This window comes from Phasianus colchicus, chromosome 18 (assembly GCF_987193195.1).
Source record: "Phasianus colchicus chromosome 18, bPhaCol1.hap1.1, whole genome shotgun sequence".
NCBI lineage: Eukaryota > Metazoa > Chordata > Aves > Galliformes > Phasianidae > Phasianus > Phasianus colchicus.
Window position 1 is genome coordinate 12,451,437 of NC_143453.1, and position 22,118 is coordinate 12,473,554.

General features: G+C 42.5%; 1 protein-coding gene and 1 long non-coding RNA gene across 10 annotated transcripts in view; both read left to right on the forward strand.

Moving 5' to 3' along the window:
• The first annotated feature begins 2,771 nt into the window (after positions 1-2,771).
• On the forward strand, positions 2,772-16,727 carry LOC149915552 (uncharacterized). Its single transcript, XR_016458738.1, has 5 exons — positions 2,772-2,842; positions 3,477-3,625; positions 6,887-7,075; positions 7,403-11,668; positions 13,422-16,727. It is a non-coding gene; the product is annotated as an uncharacterized LOC149915552 (long non-coding RNA).
• Positions 16,728-18,785: 2,058 nt separating this feature from the next.
• GNB1L (G protein subunit beta 1 like) overlaps positions 18,786-22,118 on the forward strand; it is a 37,480-nt gene continuing 34,147 nt past the window's right edge. For 2 of the 9 annotated variants that reach the window (XR_004166838.2, XM_090120932.1), the window contains exon 1: positions 18,790-20,200. Coding sequence is in view for 4 of the 9 variants with exons in the window: in XM_090120932.1 (XP_089977058.1) it covers positions 20,013-20,200 (188 nt within the window). In the remaining 5 variants the exon portion in view is untranslated. Of the gene's footprint in view, positions 20,201-20,331; positions 20,773-22,118 lie in introns of those variants that run through there. The other 7 variants (XM_090120930.1, XM_090120934.1, XM_090120929.1 and 4 more) reach the window with 6 other exon arrangements.

The following is a 22,118-nucleotide window of genomic DNA, read 5'->3' on the forward strand; positions in this document are numbered from 1 at the left end:
GAAACTGGACTCAGAGCAATTAGTAAGGAAATGTTGGTACCTGCCTCCCTCCGATGCATAAACTGAATAGCCATTATTCCAGGCTGGATGACCTTCTAAACTGTTTTAAATTTGAATTCAAAACAACTCTAGATGAAGTAAGTATGACTTCAAATACGCTCTGATGTTAATTGCTGCTAATGATATCTAACAGGTATGTTTGCAGTCCGTGTGTGCTGACATGCTGCTGAGGACTCAGCCAGATGTAACACTGAAACTTATTGGAATACAATGCAGAGTATTATGCCGGGGTAACCTATTCCATATTTAGCTATTTGGGTTTTAGACTAGAAAATATAGAGGAAAAATACATTACAGCAAAGCCATCTAGTAGCTGTGAGCATGGTTGATAGATAAAAATATTTTCAAATTAATTAAGAAATGCTAACAACATGTGTTTAAAAACTCTGAGAAATTTCTGTCAGGAAAGAATGGAACTACATTGATGGAGTTAATTTCAAGTTTATTTCTTTACATTCACTTCTTTTGATGAGAAGTTCCCATTAAATTGAGTGATGCTGAGCTGCTGGAACAGGCTGTTCTAACATTACATATCTTTTCTGGGATTTATATTTAAGAAGAAATATTGAGTTAATTGCATTTAAAGTTATTTTTACTGGATTTTTTTAACTGCAGGTTCTAATTAGGATAGCTGGGAACATTGGCTAAAAAGGGAATGAGGTAAGCATTGCTCTTTATTTTTTTCCCCTCTTTATCTTCTTACACCTTTTAATCTTGCTGCCAACAAGAATAACAAACAAGTGTATAGACAATCTTTGTAAGTTTGTAAAAGTGGGAATTGAATATACTGAGTCACTTACAGCTAATGATAGCTTGTTCTTAACAGTAAGTTATTGTCTACAACTAAGTTTTGCATTTTCTGATATAAACATGTACTGTTTTCTGTGAACACCTCCTGGAAGATATTTCTGCATTATTATTCCTTCAGACAATGGATCTATGTTTTTATCCATAGAAATAGAATATGGTTATTCCATAGAATAACCACGCAAGCAAAAAAGTGTATTTCTAACCGAAACATTTAAGCATTGTACAGTTTCAAGTTTGAAGACTTCTCCTTCACAGGCTCAAGCTTATCCTGTGAAGTCAGCAACTTTGTGCCCAGCTACATTGCTGCTTGTCTGAATCCCAACGAAATCAATGTACTCAGGGTTAGCCATTAATTTCAGTGGGTTGCATGCATATGTCTCAAGTGCTTTGTTAAAGTAGAATCAATATAAGCATACGCCAAAATGTCTTTCATTATTACAGTTGGGGAACAGACTGCTATTACGATTCAAAACATGAAAGATACAATAGACATATATGATTAGGCAATGAAATATGCCTTTAATAAGCATAGTGCAGACAGTTTGTTTTGCAATAAGTAAACTTATATAAAATTCATTGACTTTTTCATTCTTTCATATCTATATGCTCCCTTTTAAGAGAGGTTTTTTATTTTTATGCACAAAGTTTTCCTGACGTTCTTCCAGGAGAAAGGCTGGAGTTGCATGCATTTATTCTCGTGCCAAACCGGAATTTTACTAGGGAAGGAGGAAACAGAAGAGCAGACCTTTTCTGTGCTAGGGAGACAGGGGGTGGGGTAGAGTGTTTGTTTTTGCTTTCTGGGGCAGCATGAAACAGATTTGGTTTAATTACTCTGTCTATTAAAATAATAATAATAATAATAAATTCTGTCCACTGCATGTCAAAAAGCTAATTATGTTTCTGTTGTGGTACTCAAAGTCAATATTGTCAGCTCTTCTTAGTTCTAATCCTCTACATTGAATTTTGATGGGCCAGGTGAAATATTCCCTTCAGCACCTTATTGCAATTCTTGTCAATCATCTTGCCATGAAAACATGCATATTGCAAAGACTTTGGCAACACTGCATCTGATTTCAGTCTTCAATCTTGTATGTACCTTAAAAAAACACCATGCCAACTGCTGACGTTCTGTTTGGGATGTGAATAGGATTCTGTTTGCTATGGGGAAACAAAAGAAAATGATCAAATCTTTAAAGAGTAAAATGGGACTCCTCAGCTTTCTTAGGCTTAACATTATACCACTGATCTGGGAAGAAAACAATTAGGATGGTGAATTGGTGCACAAATTAATCGATACATCCACATTCATCACGTGGATGTAAAAGGTCTCCTTTCAAGCACCACTGGAGTGAGGAAGGTTGTCTTATTTTACCTGTAGATCTTCTTTGCAAGGAGTGCTGTTAAGTAATGGCCATTTCCAAACATGGTTTATGAGTTAATTGTATATGCCACTTTGTTTGGTGTCATTTCTTACAGACTAGACCTAGCACACCTAAAATTTTCCTGTTCTACAATGGAAAATTAGCATCATCCCTAAGAATCTGGAATAGAAACTAGTAAGGCACATTTCCAGAATCCAATTGCATCAGTCAGATTGGTTTAGTATGAAGAGAAAAGTGAATATTCCCTGGGGGGATTGTGTGAAATGGAGACCAGTCTTGTTTGAACAAGGTGCTTTGCATTGTTAGCTAGGTATAGAGGTATTGGGAGCTGCAGCCTGTCAGAACCAGCATCTCCAAGGAGAGGGTGGGGGAAATTTTTTGCAGGCAAAAATCTCAGCATTTTGTGATCAAGTATATCTGATGTATTAATGCATTAATTCAGGGAAACCCTCAATGCTCTGCAAAAGATGAACTGTAAACGTACTTACTGTTTTTGTGCCTCTTCCCCCATTTTCTTTCAGAGAACATGAAGACCAGAAGGACTGTTGTGGGATAGTTTCCTATCCTTCTTAGCCTTACCATAAAGCAAGGTGGGAATCGGGCTTGTTCTTCCTTGTTTTGGCAGAAAATAGAAGAACAGCAAGATTCTTCTTAAATCTTTCGCAAGGGGACTTCTTTTTCCCAAGGCTGTGTTAGGAGTTTGAACTGGATAGATGATAACAAATCTAAAAAGGACAATGGATACCTGCTCAACCTATGTCTCGTAAAATATTGCATAACTCTAGAAACGTAAGGAAATACGTAGCTAACATTTTCTAAGATAACAAGGGGAAGACAACAATAGAAAAAAATACAGCTTTTAGGCTTTAAACTTAGAGGGGGGAAAAAAGAAGCATGAAAATACATAAATACTTTTCTTTTTTTGCAATGTCCCTGTGAGACAAGGCTCAAATTTATTATTAAACTGTGTACATCTATCGAAACAGAACCAGAGTTGGATGCAAACAAACAAGATTTTATTTGGATAGTGTCAGAGCAGCAGATTGTCTAGCACTTTTTAGCTTTATGCAGGGGTTTGAGCTATCTTAAATTGTATCATTCCTTGAAGTTTCTAACACAATTAATGATGCAGAGAAATCTATCTTTAAATGCTTTTGTTAAATGGGGACAAAAGATTGAGCTTTGACATTTTTATTAAATCCCAATAATCTTTCTTTGTCTCAGAGGGTGAAGAGGAAGTGCATTAATTTTCACATGAAGACAAGTTGTACAAACACAGCTGAAAACGTCAGAAAACCCAGGCATTTTTCTCAGAGAAATGGAATCGATGAATGTTCTACTGAAAAGACTCCTAAATAATTGGGAAGATGTTGGTAAGCATAGCAGTGTGGGCAGCAGGGCCCTCATACACTGCTAGCACTGTTAAATATGGCTAACTTAGGTGAATGATTCCAGATTGCAGTAATGTAGAAAGCAGAGATGATTAACCATAGGCAATTTAAAGAACACAGGCTGTTTGGAGTCTTACGAATTGGTTCTCAGATTCTCAAAGCATTTATTTAATTTACATCAGACTGGGATCTAATTAAATCATGAGGGACGTTTTGATTTTTCCCTCTTGGTTCTCACAGAATTTATAAAATAGGAATATTTCAAATGCAGAAAGAATAAGGAGAATTTTCTTGACAGTTTGCTTGCATTGATTCCTGGTCTTGTTCGTTCTGCATCTGCCTGGGATACCATCAAGTTTTTGGTCAAGATTTTGACCCTGTCCTTAATTGGAGTTTTAATTGGGTTCCTCTCAAATTTTTTCACGTCTGCTTTTCTGTATTAACTTCATTCTATTTTACTTAGTTACGTTCTGGCCTGTTTAAGTGTTAATGAGTGAATTCCCTTTAGGTGGGGTAAGAGTCCAGGGTATTTATTATTCTTGAAGGAGCATTTCAGGATTTTCTGCGTGCCTTTTCATTTAACTCTCTTCTACTTTCCAAATCTGGAAATGCCACGGCATCACTGAAGGCAGTTCTGAATAAGGTTTCTCCTTAGCTGCGGCATAATCTCTACTGAAGAATAAGAGATCAGCTATTTGTGAGTGTTTATGTGGGGCTTTTTTAAGGGCACCACCTTTCCTTAATGACAAAACACATCAGATTCATGGTTGGTGACAAGTGTGCCTCAGGATTTGTGTGACAGTGATGGAATGGCGTATCAGATGAAATTTGCTTGTGAAATGCAAGGCTGTCTTCACTGTCACTGTGGTTACTCAGAACTCTAAGGTCTTGCTCTTTTTACATAAAGTAGCAAATTGTCAAAGCACAAAAACTACCTTGGACTGTCATAAGATTGTGTTTGGGGCTTAAACATCCTTGTGAGGCCACCTCACTGCCCTGCTTTCTAGTTTTGGGAGTCCAAATATTTCTCAACTTCATAAGTTGGATGCACATTTGCTTTAAGCCATCGAGTTGATATGTAAGAACAACGGAAGAGGTGCTTGCTTGGATCTGCATTACTGATTGAAGCACTCTCCCTCACTGTACTTCAGTGAAGTGTAGCCAAGAACAACAAGATAAGAATTAATAAAAGTGATGAGGGAGTTTCTCAGAATGTGCTGGTGCGCATTAGCCTGGATGAAGAGAAAAAGAAGCTGATACTTGAGTCTTTTGAGTCATGAAGGGTCTGGTCAGTCCTTGAAGGGGAAGTACATGAATGGCCCAGTTGTCATCGCATTTTATTTTTCCTCCAACTTTGACTAATGGTGCATTTCCTCTGGCCTCCCACAGGCTGTCCATGGCTGACTTGCTTTGTCACTCTTCACATCTAGTCCACTGCCTTTACTGTCCACCCTGTTCCCATGGCAGGGACCCAGTGTCCTCTAAAAAAACGCACAGGCACAAAACATCTGTCATTCTTCCCACTCCTCTTTCAAGCGACCACTTCCCATATTGTGTGGCCTTGCAGGCTGAAAGCAATCTGCCTCCCCTCTGCGTGCCTGGAGTACATACTTACTCTCTCTGCTTGATAAGGGAGCTCCAGCATTCTGCCTGTAAAAATAGTAATGGGCATCTCCCTGTTGATAAACAGCTCTGCCTTTATTGTGTTCGTGGGGTTGTCTGGATCAGCAACCAGTTGTCCATTTTACTTCTTTGCAGTCAAAGTTATTAGGGTCAAATTAGGTGTGAGCTGTGAAATTAATCATTACAAGCACAAGCAACATAGTGTGCTGCGGACAAAGGTAAAAAAAAAAAAAAAGTTTAGATGTGGAAAATATGAAGAACCAAAGTAGTCAGGAAGGGGAGGAAAAGAATAGCTGGCAGTGCTGTACAAGGTTGTTTATCTAAGTCTATAGGCTGTGCTGGATTTGTTCTCCTGCACCTGTGGACCATGAAATCACAGAACAAGGTAGTTCTTTAATGTCATTTGAGAGTCTCAGTTAATCCACACACTATATGTCATATGGAGAGGAGTATACCTGCCTTTTATTTGCATAGAAGCACTACTTCTGGTGCACAAATTAGTTGATAGTACTCCTTGCACATCTCCAGTGTGGCCCCACCAGAAACATTTCATGAGATTTGTTATAATTATTCATTCCAGAAGGATCTGCAGCTATTGCTACTGATGCAGACTGAATTGTGCCCAACCTGCATCTGACAAGTGGGCAACACACACAGATTAGTTAGATATACGTTTGTTTATGAATACTACCCCAAAATAATAATTTTTTTTTCTGAATATTTAATTTTTAAAATGAACTATTTTATTTTTTTTTTTAGGACTGGGTTTATGAAGATAGAATCTGAATTACTAATCTGAATTACATGGATCTAGTTCTTGTTGGAAATGAAGCCCAACAGATTAAGTTATTAAGCAAAATTTCTGAGATGATATTCCAGTCCATCCTTCTGAGGCAGCACTTGACAATTTGCATATAACCTATACCTAGGAACTGCCTTATGAATTATGCTTTTTCCTTAGCAATTGCCCCTCCCTGTAGAGCAGAAATCGTGATACTGACTGGCAACATTATGTGAAAGCATGTTACATTTCTTTATTGAATTCTACCAAACTCTACAAAGCCTGATACAGTAGGAAAAATAGCATTCAGAGCAGTGATTGTCTTCATCTTTGCCCTAGTACTGTCACTGTTCAACAGCTTTTTCAAAAAGCATTTTTTCAGATGAGTCTGTACTGAATTCTTGCATCTCGACCCATGTAGTTCTGTGCAGGATCAGTCCCAAAGACTTCAGCCCAGGTGTAAAGCATCTACAGGAGCTTCTCTGCATCAACAAGCGGAGTCATGCTGCAGCTGACTTAGGTGGCAACTGTGTTGTCCGACCCAGGTGTTATGCATCAGAGCAGAGGCTGTGCCAAAGAGTGTAGTTCCAGTGTGTTCTCTTCAGCTTTTGGAGACCAGTGAGATTCCACCTAGTTTGCTCAGCTACAACAAAGAGCAGAGTTTGGACTCACTGTGTGGGGACACAGCTTCGTAGCTGGGTTGTTGCCAGGGCTGCACACACAGCAGTATTTAAGCAAGTCGTTTAGAAGCAAGCAATGTAGGTAAACCTTCAGGTTATGTTTATAAACAGCACTACTGGCATGATCTTTCTAATCTTAATTTTTATCTATTTTTCCAGATCCATTAACCAAGCTTGGAAGAAGGAGTATGCAGTTCAAAGGTCAAATGTATGAAAGCAAAGTCTGCTTGATGTACCAAGAGCTCTTTGTAAATTTGATTCTAACTTGAATTTGATTCTAACTTAAGAAGCTAGAGAGCTGTGAATGGGCAGAAGGCCCTTCCAAACACTTCCATTTTGTTTTCTGAGGTGAGAAGCCTGAACTTTGTACTCAAAATATAAGCTGAAGGTGTGCTGGATTTGCTTGGAAATGCTGCAAAGCTATTCTCATTTCCTGTAACTGTTGTAATATTGGCCTTTTTCCATAGCTAAACCTTGGTTCTTAGCTAGCCAGAATAAATGGCAAAAGAAATTCCCTCTCTCTTTCATCTTATATTATATCTAGTAAGGCAAGAATCAAGACTTTGAACCATTAATTCCTAAGTCTATGGCTTGATTTCCTGCAGCAGAATCTGTTTTAAAGGTTTTGTCTTCTCTTACCAAAGCTAATTGTTAATTGCATCTTCTTTTCTTTAGCTACTGCCGCAAGGAAAGACTGCCTTCTGTGCTGATGACAGATCTGCCCTTCTGCTATCAGACACTGCTCTTTTGCTATCTCAATTTCATAACAATTACCTCTGCCTGAGCACTAGAGAATCAGCCACGTTGGGCAAAGCAGTCCTCTGAGAAAGAGAATGATGGATGACAGAGCGATTCCCTTCAACATGACTGGGGCACTGAGGTTGTGTCAATTTTTTCTCACTCCTTACATCTCCTCCCTTTCCCTGCTCTGCATTCTTAATACGAATCACAGTATTTCTGAATGAACAGCATGCACAGATGTAACTTTAAAAAATGTATGGCACTGCTGTGCGCCACTTTTGTTGAAACTGTCAGGAAAATAATGATTGGTACAGGTGGCAGAAGCTGCTGAATGATCATCGTAAGTTATATAGGGACAGAAACTGACTGCCTTTGCCAATTTTCTAGTATTTACACCAGTAATACTACTTCCTTCCCCCCCCCCCCCCCCCCAGTGCTCACATGTCATTTGCTATAGCTCATGTACTGGCCTTCCTCATCTGCCCCAGAAGGGAGCAGGCCTGGTGTTCATACTGTGCTGTGTTTCTGACCGACTCTAGGGTCGAGTCTGCAGTGACGTAATTTTACTGGCACAGAACTTGGAAGATGTTGTACCAGAACAAAACAAAGTGTGTCTGGAAGCATCTTGTCCTAAAAAGCATCTGCAGGTGTACAGATGCAGTACAGATTTCCTTACGGAGATGGGTTCATGTGACTGGATCTTGGCTGTATTGAGAATCAGCTTTGTATTCATGTCCTTCCCTGAAATACTCTCTAATAGTTGCTTTAAACAGTCTTTAGCTGAGATCATATTTCTAGTTTGGGATTCCCTTTATACATCTTTCATTAATACGGGGATTCTCTGCAGTCAGAGACCAGCACCACAGAACAGCTGGATCCATTTTGGCTTGACAAGGGGCACTGGGCATTTTTTATACATATATTTATGGCTCTCATGAATGTTCAGAATGCTTTTTATAAATATTAAAAATAATCAAGGGTTCTGGAAAGAATTCATACTGCGCTGCCATCATATGCAAGAGTTCTTCCATCTTCCTCTAGAATATGTATTACTAGTTGACACTGGGAACTAACTGGTCCAGTCTGTGAATTTCTAGCTGCAGCTAGAGGAAAGGGAGGCTACAAAGGGAACTGCTATCTCTCGATCATCAGAGAGAGCAAATATAATACAGGCGGCAGTCTGGCTGCCCCTGGAGCAAGTCAGAAGCAAGAAGCTTTCAAACAGGCACCTCTGAAAGTTCCCCAGAGTTTTGCTCTGCCTGCTGCACCCGCTGTGGTTATTTGGTAGGTTACTTGCCCTGCTTGTCTTGAGGTGGCTGGAGTTGAAGCATATGTTTTCTATTTAGAGCTTGGAGGATGCCCAGGTCTGACTTGGCATGCAGTCTGCACTGGGCATCAGCAGTACAGATGTGGAAACCACAAACCCGATTAATATGAGCCTAGGGTAAAAACTCAAATAAGCTTATAAATAAAACCAGACTTGCAGATTATTTGTTTCCATATTAGTCTATAATAGACCCTACTTGATATGTTTGTTTGGTTTAGTTTGGTGACCGACATAGGTATTTATATTTCCAATAAAAATTTAAATCAGAATGAAACAGACCAAGTAAGCTTAAATTATTTGTGCAGAAGATGACTGCAACTGTCTGAAGTGTGTAATTACTTACATGAAATGTTAGCCTGCTTTGAACAGAGATGTGACATTCCTCACTATTTAATTTACCATTCCTTCATGGCTCCAAATCCTACATTCATATATAAAAATGGTCTCCTAAACGCAATCTAATCCTCAGTGAACAGTCCTGAGGTGTCAGATGGCTTGGTGGGTCAAATTCTTGATGCAAACACCATCTGTGTGATCTTGGGTGAGTCACTAAATGATCCCCACATCTTAGCTTGAAGTAGTGACCATGTGTTAATGGCAGACGGTGGTACAAGTATCTACTGAAACTGGGGCTGTTTTAAATCCTGCCAGGCTCCTCCTGTTCAACTCTGGATATGCTGGAGAACCCCCATTGCTCCTTTTCACTGTAACTTCAGCTAACAAAACTGTTCACAGAAAAGCATTCCAGGGTTCTCGAGAAGGTTCTTCAGCAGTATTGATGGGTGTTTCCCTAAATGGCTCTGGGACCTCCTGGCCCTTTATCCAAGGTGAGAATGACTTGATTCAGCTTCACTGAAGCATGCACAGTTGTAGAGAAAAATCTGTGATTTGGCAGCAGCAGGACATCTGGTGTATTCTGCCTGTACTAAGGCACTTGGGATGGGACATCTGCCCCAAACATAACAAGTCTTTGAAATGGGACTTGTTGTACCAAGACTTTGTATGCATCTACGACTGTATTATCTACCACTGACTGGCTGGGCCTACCTGGCTTTCAGACTGTATCAAGGAGATACAATTGGAATTATGCTTCTGTCTCCAGACCTCCCTAACAGACATCTCAGGGAAATAAGCACTTTCACATGCTGTTTTGAATCTCACATAGGCTGTCAAGGGAGTGTGTAGTTCTTGCATCCCAGTCCTGAGCCTTGCATAAGTATATGCAGTGACTTTTTAATGCTTTAAGGCAAATAAACAAATTGTGCTCTCTTCCCATCTTCACACCGCAAAAAGTAAGGGGAAAAATCTCTCACACCCTTTGTTAGGTTGTCAGTGCTGGAGAACAGACACCAGTAGATATTCCATTCAAATGTCCAGTTTTTTTTTCCAATTGTTGTTCTGGATCCCTTTTAATTTTTCTCATCTTCTACTAGTTGAACAATGGCCTCTTCTTCCAAAACAAGTTTTCAGCTTTACAATGGTCTGGACTTCTCATTGTTTGAAAGTCAAGAGGGTCACTCAAAGTAAACTGTGTAGTGCTAGGTAATGTTTTTCCATGTGAAAATGCTGGAAGCCACTCTGTGCTGTCTGCCTAGAAAGGCCAGAAGATGCCTTCAGGTTCCTCAGGTGCATCTGTGTTTGTTTTCTAATGTTATTGCACGTACAATATCATTAATATTGTGTCTGAACCTTGTCTTTTTAATCGGTGTCAGCACACCTAAAATAATAGTCAGTGACAGGGAAAAAAAGAGAGGATTAGTCACCACAGAAAGGAATTAACTCTTTCTGTTGCCCAAAGAAGTTAGAGATGATATCACCTTCCTAAATTGCAAACTGATGTCATTGTGGTTTTTTTTCACAAATTAGTATAAATAATTTCTATCGTTTTGGCAGTCAGAAGTAAAATGCAACAGTCTGTGTCATGTGGGAATCAGACAAGACTGTTTGGTGACTTTCAAGATATGGTTCTCTTCTGCAGCACATGCCACTGAAGGGCAGGAAATTTCCCTCCTACTCACCTTATTCTTTTAGTAAATCTTCTCCCTGTAGGCTGTCTCAGGTACTGTGCTGGGCTTGGCACGTAGACACAGCTAGGAACGTAGGCGAGACTTCATGGAGCAAAGTGTCCAAGTGCTGAGTGAGTGCCCAATGGGCCATAGCAAAATGCGCAACCAAGTCAAAGAAAAATGGAAAATATTTCATAAAATTCATCTTTGCATCCCCTTTTCCTCTCTTGATATACGGCCTCTTACTCACAGCTGCCCGGGCTGCGGCCTGCGTGTAAATATGTCAGAGCAGCAATGAGACGGAACACGAACACAGAAATGCTGGCGGCTGCTCCCAGATAAAACGCTGAGCTGAAGCCGAGGCGTTTATTGTAAATAAAGATCAAGGCAAAGCAGCAACGTTTCTGTTCGATTTCAGCCTGCCAAGGTTACTTGTCCAGCTCCTTTCACGACTACCATATGTCCACATGCATTTCCCCCTCCAGAAAGTGAAATGTTACTCTTATGACAGCTCCGTAGCCATTGCAAGTTCCTCGATACTTTCCATGTGTTGTTTTGCAATAACCTGGAAACGCTGTTGGCAGATGGGCCGGTGGGTGCATGTGTTTGCGTGCACGGCACACAGACTGCCAGCCATTCCAGTCTGATACTGCTGTACCTTAACAGTAACTTTGCAGAGCCTGGGAAACATTAATGCTTTTTTTTGTTCTATTCAGTAGAGGGCACTGGATCCTGTAAACTGGAATTGGTACATTGCAGCTCAAAGGGCCTAACAGCTTTAGCAGATGGACTGATTCTTTTTTTCCTCTGGATACTTGTGATGTGGAAGAGAAGTCTGTACACCCGCTGACAGAGAGACATCCAGCGGTATGTGTTGCAGGTGATAAATTTCTTTTTCTTGTACGTTTTGTTTTAATTAAAGTGGCAGCTTATAAAAATGGGTCACTTGGAAACCAGGCTGGTTAAAGCATTAACCATCTGGCATCCTTCTGAACAGCAGCAGCAGCCAGCTGGCACAACTGGAGAAGATGCAAGCACCTACAAACTACCTGAACAGCACAGGCTGGCACAGAAACTGCTTGAATTGTAGAGGCTTGTTCCAACAGTCTGTAGAGGAACTGCAGGAGTAATCTGTGAGGAGTTATTCAGGGAGTTTAGCCTTCTCCATAGCTCTTGATCCAAAATGCCCAAATTTTCAACTTATTTCTTCCAACAAATGCATCATTCTCAGTAATACCCAATATGCTGTATTATCAACATGCTCCACTCTCTCCTTTCTGTCCCTCTGTGCTGGGGTTTGTATTTTCCTAAATGGTGGCTCAGATGAAGTGTAAGCCAAAGTGACTGAGAAAAATATTAGAAACCTTGCTTTTTGCAGATGATTTTTTAAAATGTATTTCACACATCCATGTTGTAACATAATTATTTCAGTAAAGTTTTAATGCTAATAAAGAATATACGTAAAAAAAAAAAAAAAACTTCCTAAGCCTTTATCTGGCACTAAACTAATATCTTGAAAATTTGGCACTATTAACTCATATAATTCAAGAATAAGAAATAAAGTTATTTTCCACACTTCACAGGTACTGATCTATGTTCTTGAGCTGACATAAAATGCTTCACTTAAATGACAGCTCAAATGTTCTATTAAGCAAGAAAATTGAATACTATCAAAATACATGCTTTACCTTTGCTGAAGAAAACTGGAAGGCCATGATTTTTCCTGTAAAGCAGCTGGTCAGTTATTGAGAGGTTTACACTTGTATAGCTACACATCTTATCCCACCCTAGCAATTGCCAGCCACAAGCTGGAATTTAAAAGTGCTTGAAAATGTGACTGTACAGCATTTGCTGATTCCTGAGCTTAGTGGGACTCGGCACTTTTCTTTCCTGTACTTTCTCTCCCAACTCTGAGCTCTTGCCCTGGCAATGCAACATGACTTGAGAGCTGCCCATATGCCAAGGCTGGCTATTGGCCTGTAATGCTGTATGCTGCTGTTCCCACTTAAATCAGGTAGAAGCCATTGATTGCTTAGGGTTCTAGGTTTGTCCTTTTATTAAATAGCAGGCCCTAACAATTGCTTGTGTTCACCAAGAAGAAGTGTGATGAAAGGCCATATTATATCAGGCTCAATTGTATCTTTTCATCTGTCCTACTTGGTATGGCATGTTCCAGGTGGAGACTGGCAGGATGCTAGCGCTAAAACCTGCCCTCTAGCAGCAAAAAAGTATCCTAGGTCCTCATCCCATGTTCAGATCTCAGCTCCCTTCGACTGCCCTTCTCCCATCAAAATCTTTTGATATGTGGATACCTCCTGACTTGGGCACTTCACTATTCTAAGAAGGGAGATCAGTATCTTCTAAATTCTTTTCAGATAGATATATTTACTCTTGAAGTGATTCTTATAGTCTGTGTTAGGCTAGATCAGGTCTGTGTTTTGTACCCAGCTTCACCTTCTGCTATAGATGCCTGATACAAAAAATCATTATTCCTTAACACCACGTGATACCAAAATAGGTAGATGGTAAACTTGGCCATAACTTGGTTTGGTAGCCACTTCCCTTAGCAGTTTTAAAGTGTGCTTTTTTTTTTTTTTTTTTTTTTTTTTTTTTCTCCCAGGTTAATGGGATATATGGACAGGAGACTTCAGCTTAATCCCCTGGAATCAGGACAATTTGAGATGTTGCCTAGCTCAGCCCTCGAACGGGAAAGGAAAGAATAACTTGAACATCTCTCCAGTCATTTCCTGATACTTGCTGTTAGAGAACAGATGTGATTCACTCCAGAAGGGACTGCTAAGTGCTCCCGCATGTCTGGTCTACTAAGCAAGGTTGGTAGCACCAGCTCCCCATAAGATTTCCTTCTCCTGAAGAGAGGCTGGTGTCAGCCCAGCTAACTCTCAGAGGTCTGACATCAAACTGGTTGGAGTTCTGTTAGAAGTCAACTGAAAACCTGTTGCTGTTATTATCTGACACTGGCTGAAACAAAAGCCAAATGTTGATAAATGTCTGATCCTAAAAGTAAACATTTTTTATTTTTTTTTCTCTTTGCAAGTCAGGGGCCCTCTAGGGTTTTATCTGATTTTGGCAATCTGTTGTACATTTTGGGGCCTGAAGCATGGTTTTAATTGTTACATCACAAAAGTTGCCAAATAATGTTGAATGCTCCTTAAAAACTCTCTCAATTTTATGGAACTTCTCAACAGCTTGACTAATACAATAATTGCTGGAACCCAGCTATGTTGCCTAGTGGCAAATGGAATTTTTTCATAATGATGCTGTCTGTCGTTAATAGCAGGATTTGTTCTTTCTCTCAGTGGGAGAGAAGCCAGAAATCAGTGGTATCTGTCTTTTTTAATGACAGCCAACAGCAAACGGATAAAATAATCAATTACATCTACAGCTAGGTAGATAAAGTATAATTTATCATGTCAAAAACAAAAATGTTTTTAATTGGGCTGTTAATCATTTTGTAATTTTAACTAAAGAGATGAGGGCACTATTTTATGCTCAGACACCACTAATATTTCATACAATATTAACTGATCTTATTATAGTTTTAATAGCAGTGTTTACTACTAACTGCCAAAATAAGAAACACCATTTGTGCTTTCGTTAGCTGAAGCCTTTGCAGTACAAAGGACTGCCATTCTCTTTCATTTTTCTCCCACTGGAAGGATCCAGGTGAAGAAAAGAGTCCAGCTGACTAACTAGCTCTAAGAGTTTCTAAAATACCATGGTCTGTTTGATTAGGAGCGTGCATACTGGCTACCACCAAACATGTTACTGAAACGACAATTATTTTTTTAACAGGAAAACTTAAAAGCAGATTAGTGTAACAGCAAAGGCTGAAAGTGAGGAGTTTTGATTTCTAGCCACACCTGTGTTGTCGTGTGGGAAGCTGAGCAGATCACTTAATCCCTCCTAACTTGTTCTCCCTGTCTGTAACATAAGTATTAGGTGCATCATCATGCTTCTGTGGAGTATGTTAGTGGTGCAAGATTCCTGAAAATTTGATTAAAAAATGGCAAACATCCGGGGAGCTGGCAGCAAAAGGAGCCTCTCCAACGAGCTTTGAGGAAAGAGATAGGAAGTTTATAACTGGAGCTAAATCTTCCCCATAATCTAACTGAAAATGTCCTCATGATGCCTGATAAGTGGGAAATCATCTACCAGAAAACTCTCACAGCACTGGGGCAGTTTGGCTGTCTACTCTTTTGTTATTCATGTTATTCATATCAATTTCATGACTAGATAATGCTGTTTAGGACAAGATCTCTATTTTGTCTATAAAATCCACATTTAGAAAATTCCAGACATGCTAGGAAGAGAATTGTGATTCCTGAGAACCCCTGTGTGTGAAATACATGGCATTACTTCCCTGCTTCAGAAGTGTTGTGCAGCCTTGAATTGAACTCTTAACTTCCCTCAGAAAAGCTCTACCTGCCTTTCTGCCTTGAATCAAGACTTGTTCTCTAAAGTACCTACATGCATGTAATACTGTCTGCTAAGAGCAAATTTCACTTTGTAACTGTTACTTTGTTATGGCTTTAACTTTTTGTCCACAGCATCTCCCAGTGTTGCATGTAACACGGATAAGGGCAGGACTGCCCTTCTGGTAACTGGATCTTCCCTGAGAGTGATGGAAAATATCAGACACCGAGTGGGTTTTTTACAGGTCTAATGGCATCATTGAGGCAGTATTTAGACTGGGAAATAGGGAGGAGAAACTATGGGACTGACTTTCCTAAGCATAAATACATGAACATTCAAAACATTCCCAGAGAGTCACGTTGCACAACTTAATGGGCCTTGTGCCCTCACCTGTGCCTATTTTATGTGACTCTTAACTCTGGCATTAAATAGAAACAAGACTTGTGCTAATGACATCCACAGCCCGTGGTGAAGAAAATATGCTGCTACTTTGATACAGATCCCCGTTTAAGGAGGACACAATAGACAGCCAAGGCTTTTTCCCATCTGCTAGGTGAATGTTACAGTTCCTTGCCCAGAAACATGCCTTCAGCAACACCCCTCTATTTTCAGTGTTACACTAGATAATTTTTAATAAGAAAATGGTTATCTACTGCCCCTGTGTTTGCCACCTTGACTTTACCCTCCTTCTCCATTAGGTGAAAGGAGGAAAAAGGACGAGCTGAGTTGGCTGGGGGATGGGAGCAAATAACTTGGGGAGGGTGTTAAACAGACCAGCTGCTATGTGTGAAGTATCTGCTTTCTAATTGCTTCTGTTGGAATTCAGGGGATAAAGGCACTGGCTACACTTAATTAATAAGGCAGGACTCATATAAACTCCAGCTGTGAGCACAGGATTGGTCTTTAAAGGATAAGCTCAGGAGGTGAGGCAGAGTTTGATTTTGTCGCATGAAATCCCATCACACGCTGCTGGCGGTGTGAGTCTGTCTGTCCGTCCATCCACTTAAGCCTTTTGCTCTGAACTAGACATGAGGTATCTGTTGTTGTCTGTGCCCCATCCCAAAGAAAACTGATCTGTCCTCAGAAATCAAAGATGTGAGGCTATGTTTCAAGCTAGGCTGAAACTGTTGTGCTTTCACCCTAGCTTGGAATCCCCCAGAAGAGATGTTTGGATCAAGGGTCTGTTCAGGTTTAACAAAAATATGAGTTTCTGCAAAGATGTAAGCTTGGCCTGTGGCCCTCTTTTCTGCCTAGTTTCAGAGGGTCTGGATTTTGCATTCAGAATGTCTCTCTTTCTCATCCAGACTCTCTGCCTGAGGGGGTTTCTACAGGGGCAGGTCTGGTGGGCTGGTTGTACAGCTGATGCCTCAGGATCGTTTTCCGGTGATGTATTTGAGGAGCACAGTGGCTTTTCTTTCTCATTCTTTCTTATTTTTCTTTTCTTTTCTTTTCTTTTCTTTTCTTTTCTTTTCTTTTCTTTTCTTTTCTTTTCTTTTCTTTTCTTTTCTTTTCTTTTTCTTTTTTTTTTTTTTTCTTTAAAGGGCTCAAAAAGGTGACTAGAAATTTCCCTGAGATATAGACAAGGCCCCTGAAAATCATATGAAAATGTGAATGCCACACTGTTCCCCATTTGTTCCTGTTCCATTATCACTTCTGTGGGGTGGCACCTCTGAATTTCAAAGCTTGCTGTGCAAGTGTGCTACACTAGGAAACAGTGGAGTCAGAAACAAAGGTGGAAGGGATGTTCCCATGTAGTTAAGAGTCTGTTTTTTCTCACTAGTTGTGTAAGGGAATGAGCTTCCTGCTTAAGGTGAGATGTCATTTGCTGTCCTGAAGCCTTTGAGACCTGGCTGGTCTGCTCTTTTGGACGCCAGAAGTCAGGGCAGGTCTGTTCCATGTGTGATTGCTCTCCCTCATGTGCCTTGACATGTCTTCCAGGAGGATCTGTTCCATGATCTTCCCATGCACAGAGGTGAGGCTCACTGGCCTGTAGTTCCCCATGTCTTCCTTTGTCCATCCTTGTAAATGGCAGTGATGTTTCCCTTTTTCCAGACCCCAGGGACTTCATGTGACAGCCATGACTTTTCAGATATGATGGAGAGTGCCTTGACACCTATATCAGCCAGGTCCCCTAGGTCCCTGGGATGTGTGTCTTCTGGCCCCATAGACTTGTACACATTCAGTCTCATGAGGTGATCTTGGACTTGCCCTTTCAGTGGGGGGGAGTTTGCACCTCCATTTCCTGCCTAGAGGTTCGGGGATGTGAGTGAGGTTCAGGGGTGTGAGAAATATGAGAATCCTGGCTGCCATTTCATTTAAGGATGAGAATAGTGTCTTTTCTCTTTTTAAGTATGGATCAATCATGTATGAAGATGAACTCCCACTCAGCCTCCCTTCGTCCCTAGTACTTTCATTTCATTCTCCTGCTGCTTGCTCTTTTATGGTTTTGTCCTTGACTGGTAACATTTCTCTCTTGTTCTCCCTTACATGCACTATTAAGAATGGGAAGAACTTATATTAAAAGCTCAAGCCTCATGTAGATCTTAAGCTGTAAATAATGTTTTATACAGGTTCTAAGATTATTAAATCCTTCCAGTTTGCCTCCCTCCTACTTTTACAGTTCATTTGATTAGAGTGGAGATATTCTTTTGAAAATTAACTATTTCTGTTTTGATTTTGCAAGCAGCCTTGAGAAGACACAATCTGGCTGTGTGTATTGTTAATCAGATTTGCCATAGGAATCCAGAAACACTGCCTTCAAGAGAACTGACTGTTGGCACATAAAAAAAGCACACCAGAGAAACCCTGAAGTTCTGAGATGTAGTTGACTTTCTAAATACAGGCAAGTTGCAATTAAAAAACAGTTATTTGGGGAGAGAAATGCATTCAAAATACAGTTCTTTGGAGGGGGCTGGCAGGCACATCACAAGTGAAATAAATTAGTAATGTGAGGAGGTAGCTATGCTCAAGGATTAACTAATTTTGGACAGCTGTAGGAGCCAACCCACTGGGCTCTGTGCATTGCCTCACTGTAACTATTTATCCTGCTCCTCTGGATACCAGGGCATCACAGAACCAAGCATCTGAAATGCAGCTTTCCCTACAAATAACTAAACCAAACAACTAAACCAGCTGCCGCATTTTGCAGAGATCCTGACACTGTAGTGCTGAGCTGCTCTCCATCCCACTTGATGGAATCTGCTCACCTCAGCCTGTGTGTTGGGGTATGGCCAGTCAGTCAGGCTTTGCTAGCGTGGGGCTGAGCATGGAGAAATATCCTTAGCGATATTTATTGTAAAGCTGCTGAAAGGCTTCACAGTAGACAGCCTACACAACGAAACTATCTCCTCCAATTAGTCCATGGTCATCAGTGAGGTAAATGTCTCTGCCTTCTGACCCAGACAGGGTGGGGTTTTAATAACAGACATAAATCTGTTGTGCTTCTCTCCTCATGACCTAACATATGCTGTCAGGGCAATGCATGCCTCAGAGAAGTAGAATTTATGTGTACAATAAAACAATAGAGCTTCAGTGCTATCAGCTGTTTGATGAACTTTAATATACATTTGCTATAAAAAAGGCAGCGAGTACCAGAATGTGATACTCAAATAAAAGCCCTTGATCCATTTGCATGACAGATCTTCAATTTACTCACATTCATGTGAGGGACACACATAAAAATTATATCCACCCTTAAATTCACTTAGAAGCAGCCTGAAATACCCCCCAGTTGCAAGTGATACTGCAGTACTTAGCTAATACTCATGTTTCCATGGCTTTGCCTTCATGATTCTTCCAGTGGTTCCTTTATGTTTTCTGGTATTTTGCCAAACACCTGTGAATCGGTGCACAACAAATATTCTTGCCATTTAATTTAGGCTTGCACAGAAAGGCTATAGTAGGCCGGCTGCAGACCTAATCCCAAACCTCTAAAGAGGTTTAAGGCACTCTGGTTTCACCTAATCCCGAAACCTAAACCAGAATCATTGAAAACCTCCATGACACCATAGGAATGGGCAAATAAAGGGTTTCCACTATGAAATTATTAAAGGGACACGGTGTATCTTTTGGATTTGAAACCTAAGGCTTTACCTAAGGAGCTTGGTGTCCACAATGCAGCGTTTGTTTTGAAGACAGGAGGTTGAAAGCTTTACTGAACTGGAGATTTGGCTCCTTCCTCCTGCCCACCAAGAAGAGGGTGATCCCTTGGAGGGATGGAGGACGGGAAGGAGGGGGACCTGCGAGCAGGGGTGGCTGTGCAGCACGTGGTGTGTGGGCCCTGCGGCACGGCTGGTACTGGTGGTACTGGTGGTTGGTATGGTGGTACTGGTGGTACTGCTGGTACTGGTGGTACTGCTGGTACTGGTGGTACTGGTGGTACTGGTGGTTGGTATGGCAGTACTGGCGGTACTGGTGGTACTGGCAGTGCAGTGCTGCTGCTTGGAACAGAGATTGTGCTTCTGAGAGCTCTGAGAGGGGCGGCAGGGTGTAAGATCCCGCAGCGCGACGTGACTTTCAGTGACAGCGGCACATTTCATCTGGCGTTAATTCGAGTTCAATTAATTCCATTCCGACCTTCCTGAATTCTGGTAACCGCCCCACCTTGCCCTGAAAGATCGGTGTCCTGAAAGGGGCGCCGCACGCTCAGGAGGCCGCGGAGCGCTACTAACGGTACCCAATCTGACGAACGCCTCCGAGCAAACGGAACACGCGCGGCCCAACCGCGACCCGCAGCGCCCAGCCGCTCCGCGGCCCTTCATCGCGCTCCGCTCGGCGCATGCGCACCGCACCGCCATCCCCGCCCGGTGCCAAGAGCGGCCCGCGGGCATCACGTGGGTCCGGCCCGCTGCCGCGCGGCGCTCCGCGCGTGCCCGGTCCCCGGGAGCAGCGCAGGGTACGGCGGGGAGCGCCGAATCGGCGCCGTTTCGCTTCCCAGCCCCCCACCCCGAGGCGGAGCGACGCTCGGTGAGGGACGGCGGGGGGAGGGCGGCGGCGCGCGGAGGAGGCGGCGGCGGGGCGGGCGGGAAGCGTCGGCTGGGGGAGGCGGAGTGCGCCTGCGCGGGGCGTCGCCGTGGCAACGGCGGGGCGGCGTGCGTCGCTCCGCGTGGAACGGCGGCCGCCTCGCGCGGTGGCCGCCCGCCCGGTGCTTTCGTGGCCGCCAGAAGCGCGTCTTTTTAGGGCATTTAAAAGGAAGCGGTAACGAACGAGCTCACGTAAAACCCGCGCGGCCCCAGGTGGGGCACGGGGCCGAACCCCGGCTTTCGGTCCGGGCCGCCCGCTGAGGAAACGCTCCGCCGCAGCGGCGTCCGCGTGCCGGCACGGAGCGCTGCGAACGGCCGAGGGCGCGGAGCTCCGCTCGCCCCGCCGCGCCGCAGCCGGGCCCCGAATGGCCGCACTGCGCCCCCTGGCGGCCGCGCGGCTCGGAGCGGCGGCCGTTGAAATGACGGGCGCGTTCCGTGCGGCTCCTTCGCGTGCCGCTTTCCGGTAGAAAATCGGCTCGTGTCCAGATCCAACAACTTCATTTTGAAATAAATAAGGTAAAAGAAAAGGGCGCGCTGATTGGTTGCGCTCTGGGAAAAAATAAAGGCCGTGAGAGGTCGGAGTCGGGGTGACTCGGTGCTCCTTCGGCCGCTGTTTGTCCGCCTTTCGGTTTCCCTGCAGCCCGGCCGGGCGCCGTGTGCGGGGCGAGGCGTGCGCCCGGGCTGCAGCGCGAGCTGTGTGAGCTGTGTGAGCCCTGCGGCCGGGAGCGCGGGTTCCTGCTGTTATCCGTATCAGTACGTTTTAAATAAAGCACTGACTTTTTTTTTTTTTTTAAAGTATTTTATCCTGTTTTTAATGATTTCTGTAACGTTTTAATTGATCCGCAGGCAGGCTTGTCACTGTAACAGCATCCCGTGGTCGGGCAGTCTGGTTTTGGTACCGGTCTGGTAGAGCTGGTTTATTCACATGTGCTGTTAGCAGTTGTCAGTTATCAGTTCTCAGTCGATTACGGCGGTTTTGCAGACGAAGTGACGTTTGTGCACACGCTGGGATGGACACCAGCTTCTCGTTTCAAACAGCCTGGTTTTGGTTCACAGCTGCAGTTTTAAGCATTAGAATCTAACACAGAGGAGAGCAGATCTGCTGTCTGCATGCTCCTCACCTTTCTGGAACCTGCAGCTCAGTTCAGAACACAGCCAGTTTCTTTTTGCAGCGAAGCCTTTAGCACTCGCTCTGACTTCTGAGGAGTGTCTGTTGTCACATACATCTGCTGTGCTGTGTTCTGTGTTTGCATGCTTTCCTTTTTATCTTGAGTACTGTTTCTCTGCAAGCTCAGCCATGAGCACACAGCATTTCAGTGCAGTGGTGAGAACCGCAAACCAGTTGTTGCTAATTAGCAGGTGTGGGAATTCAGTGCTGAAAATTCTTGCTTTCCAGTATTTACCTGTGAAGCATTGTCATGTGGTGGAAAACAGCTGCCATGACTCTGTGTGCTTTGTATAAGCGGTGCTGTTGTGGGCAGGTTGGATTAGAGGTGATGTTACATCCCTGGCGTTGTAAAGACAAATCTAGAGATGATTAAAGAACAGTTGAGCTTTACTTTTTGCACACCTTTTCCGAGCAGTGGGACATGATGTGGTACTTGACTTTTGTACCAGTTTAACCTTGGCACAGGGTTGTGTGGTTGTGAGGATGTCTTTACATAGAAAAAAGGTTTCATAGCAGTAGTAGCACTTTGATCCAAAAAATTCAGTCTGGATGGATTTGTTTTCTTTACATGAATACAGTTTGACCCACTGCAATATATCTGGTAGCACAAATGATGGGTTTGCAATTAGTGATACCTTGAACACCTATTTAACTATTGTTTTGTGGGTTTGGTGTTGTTTCTTTCTTAAAATAC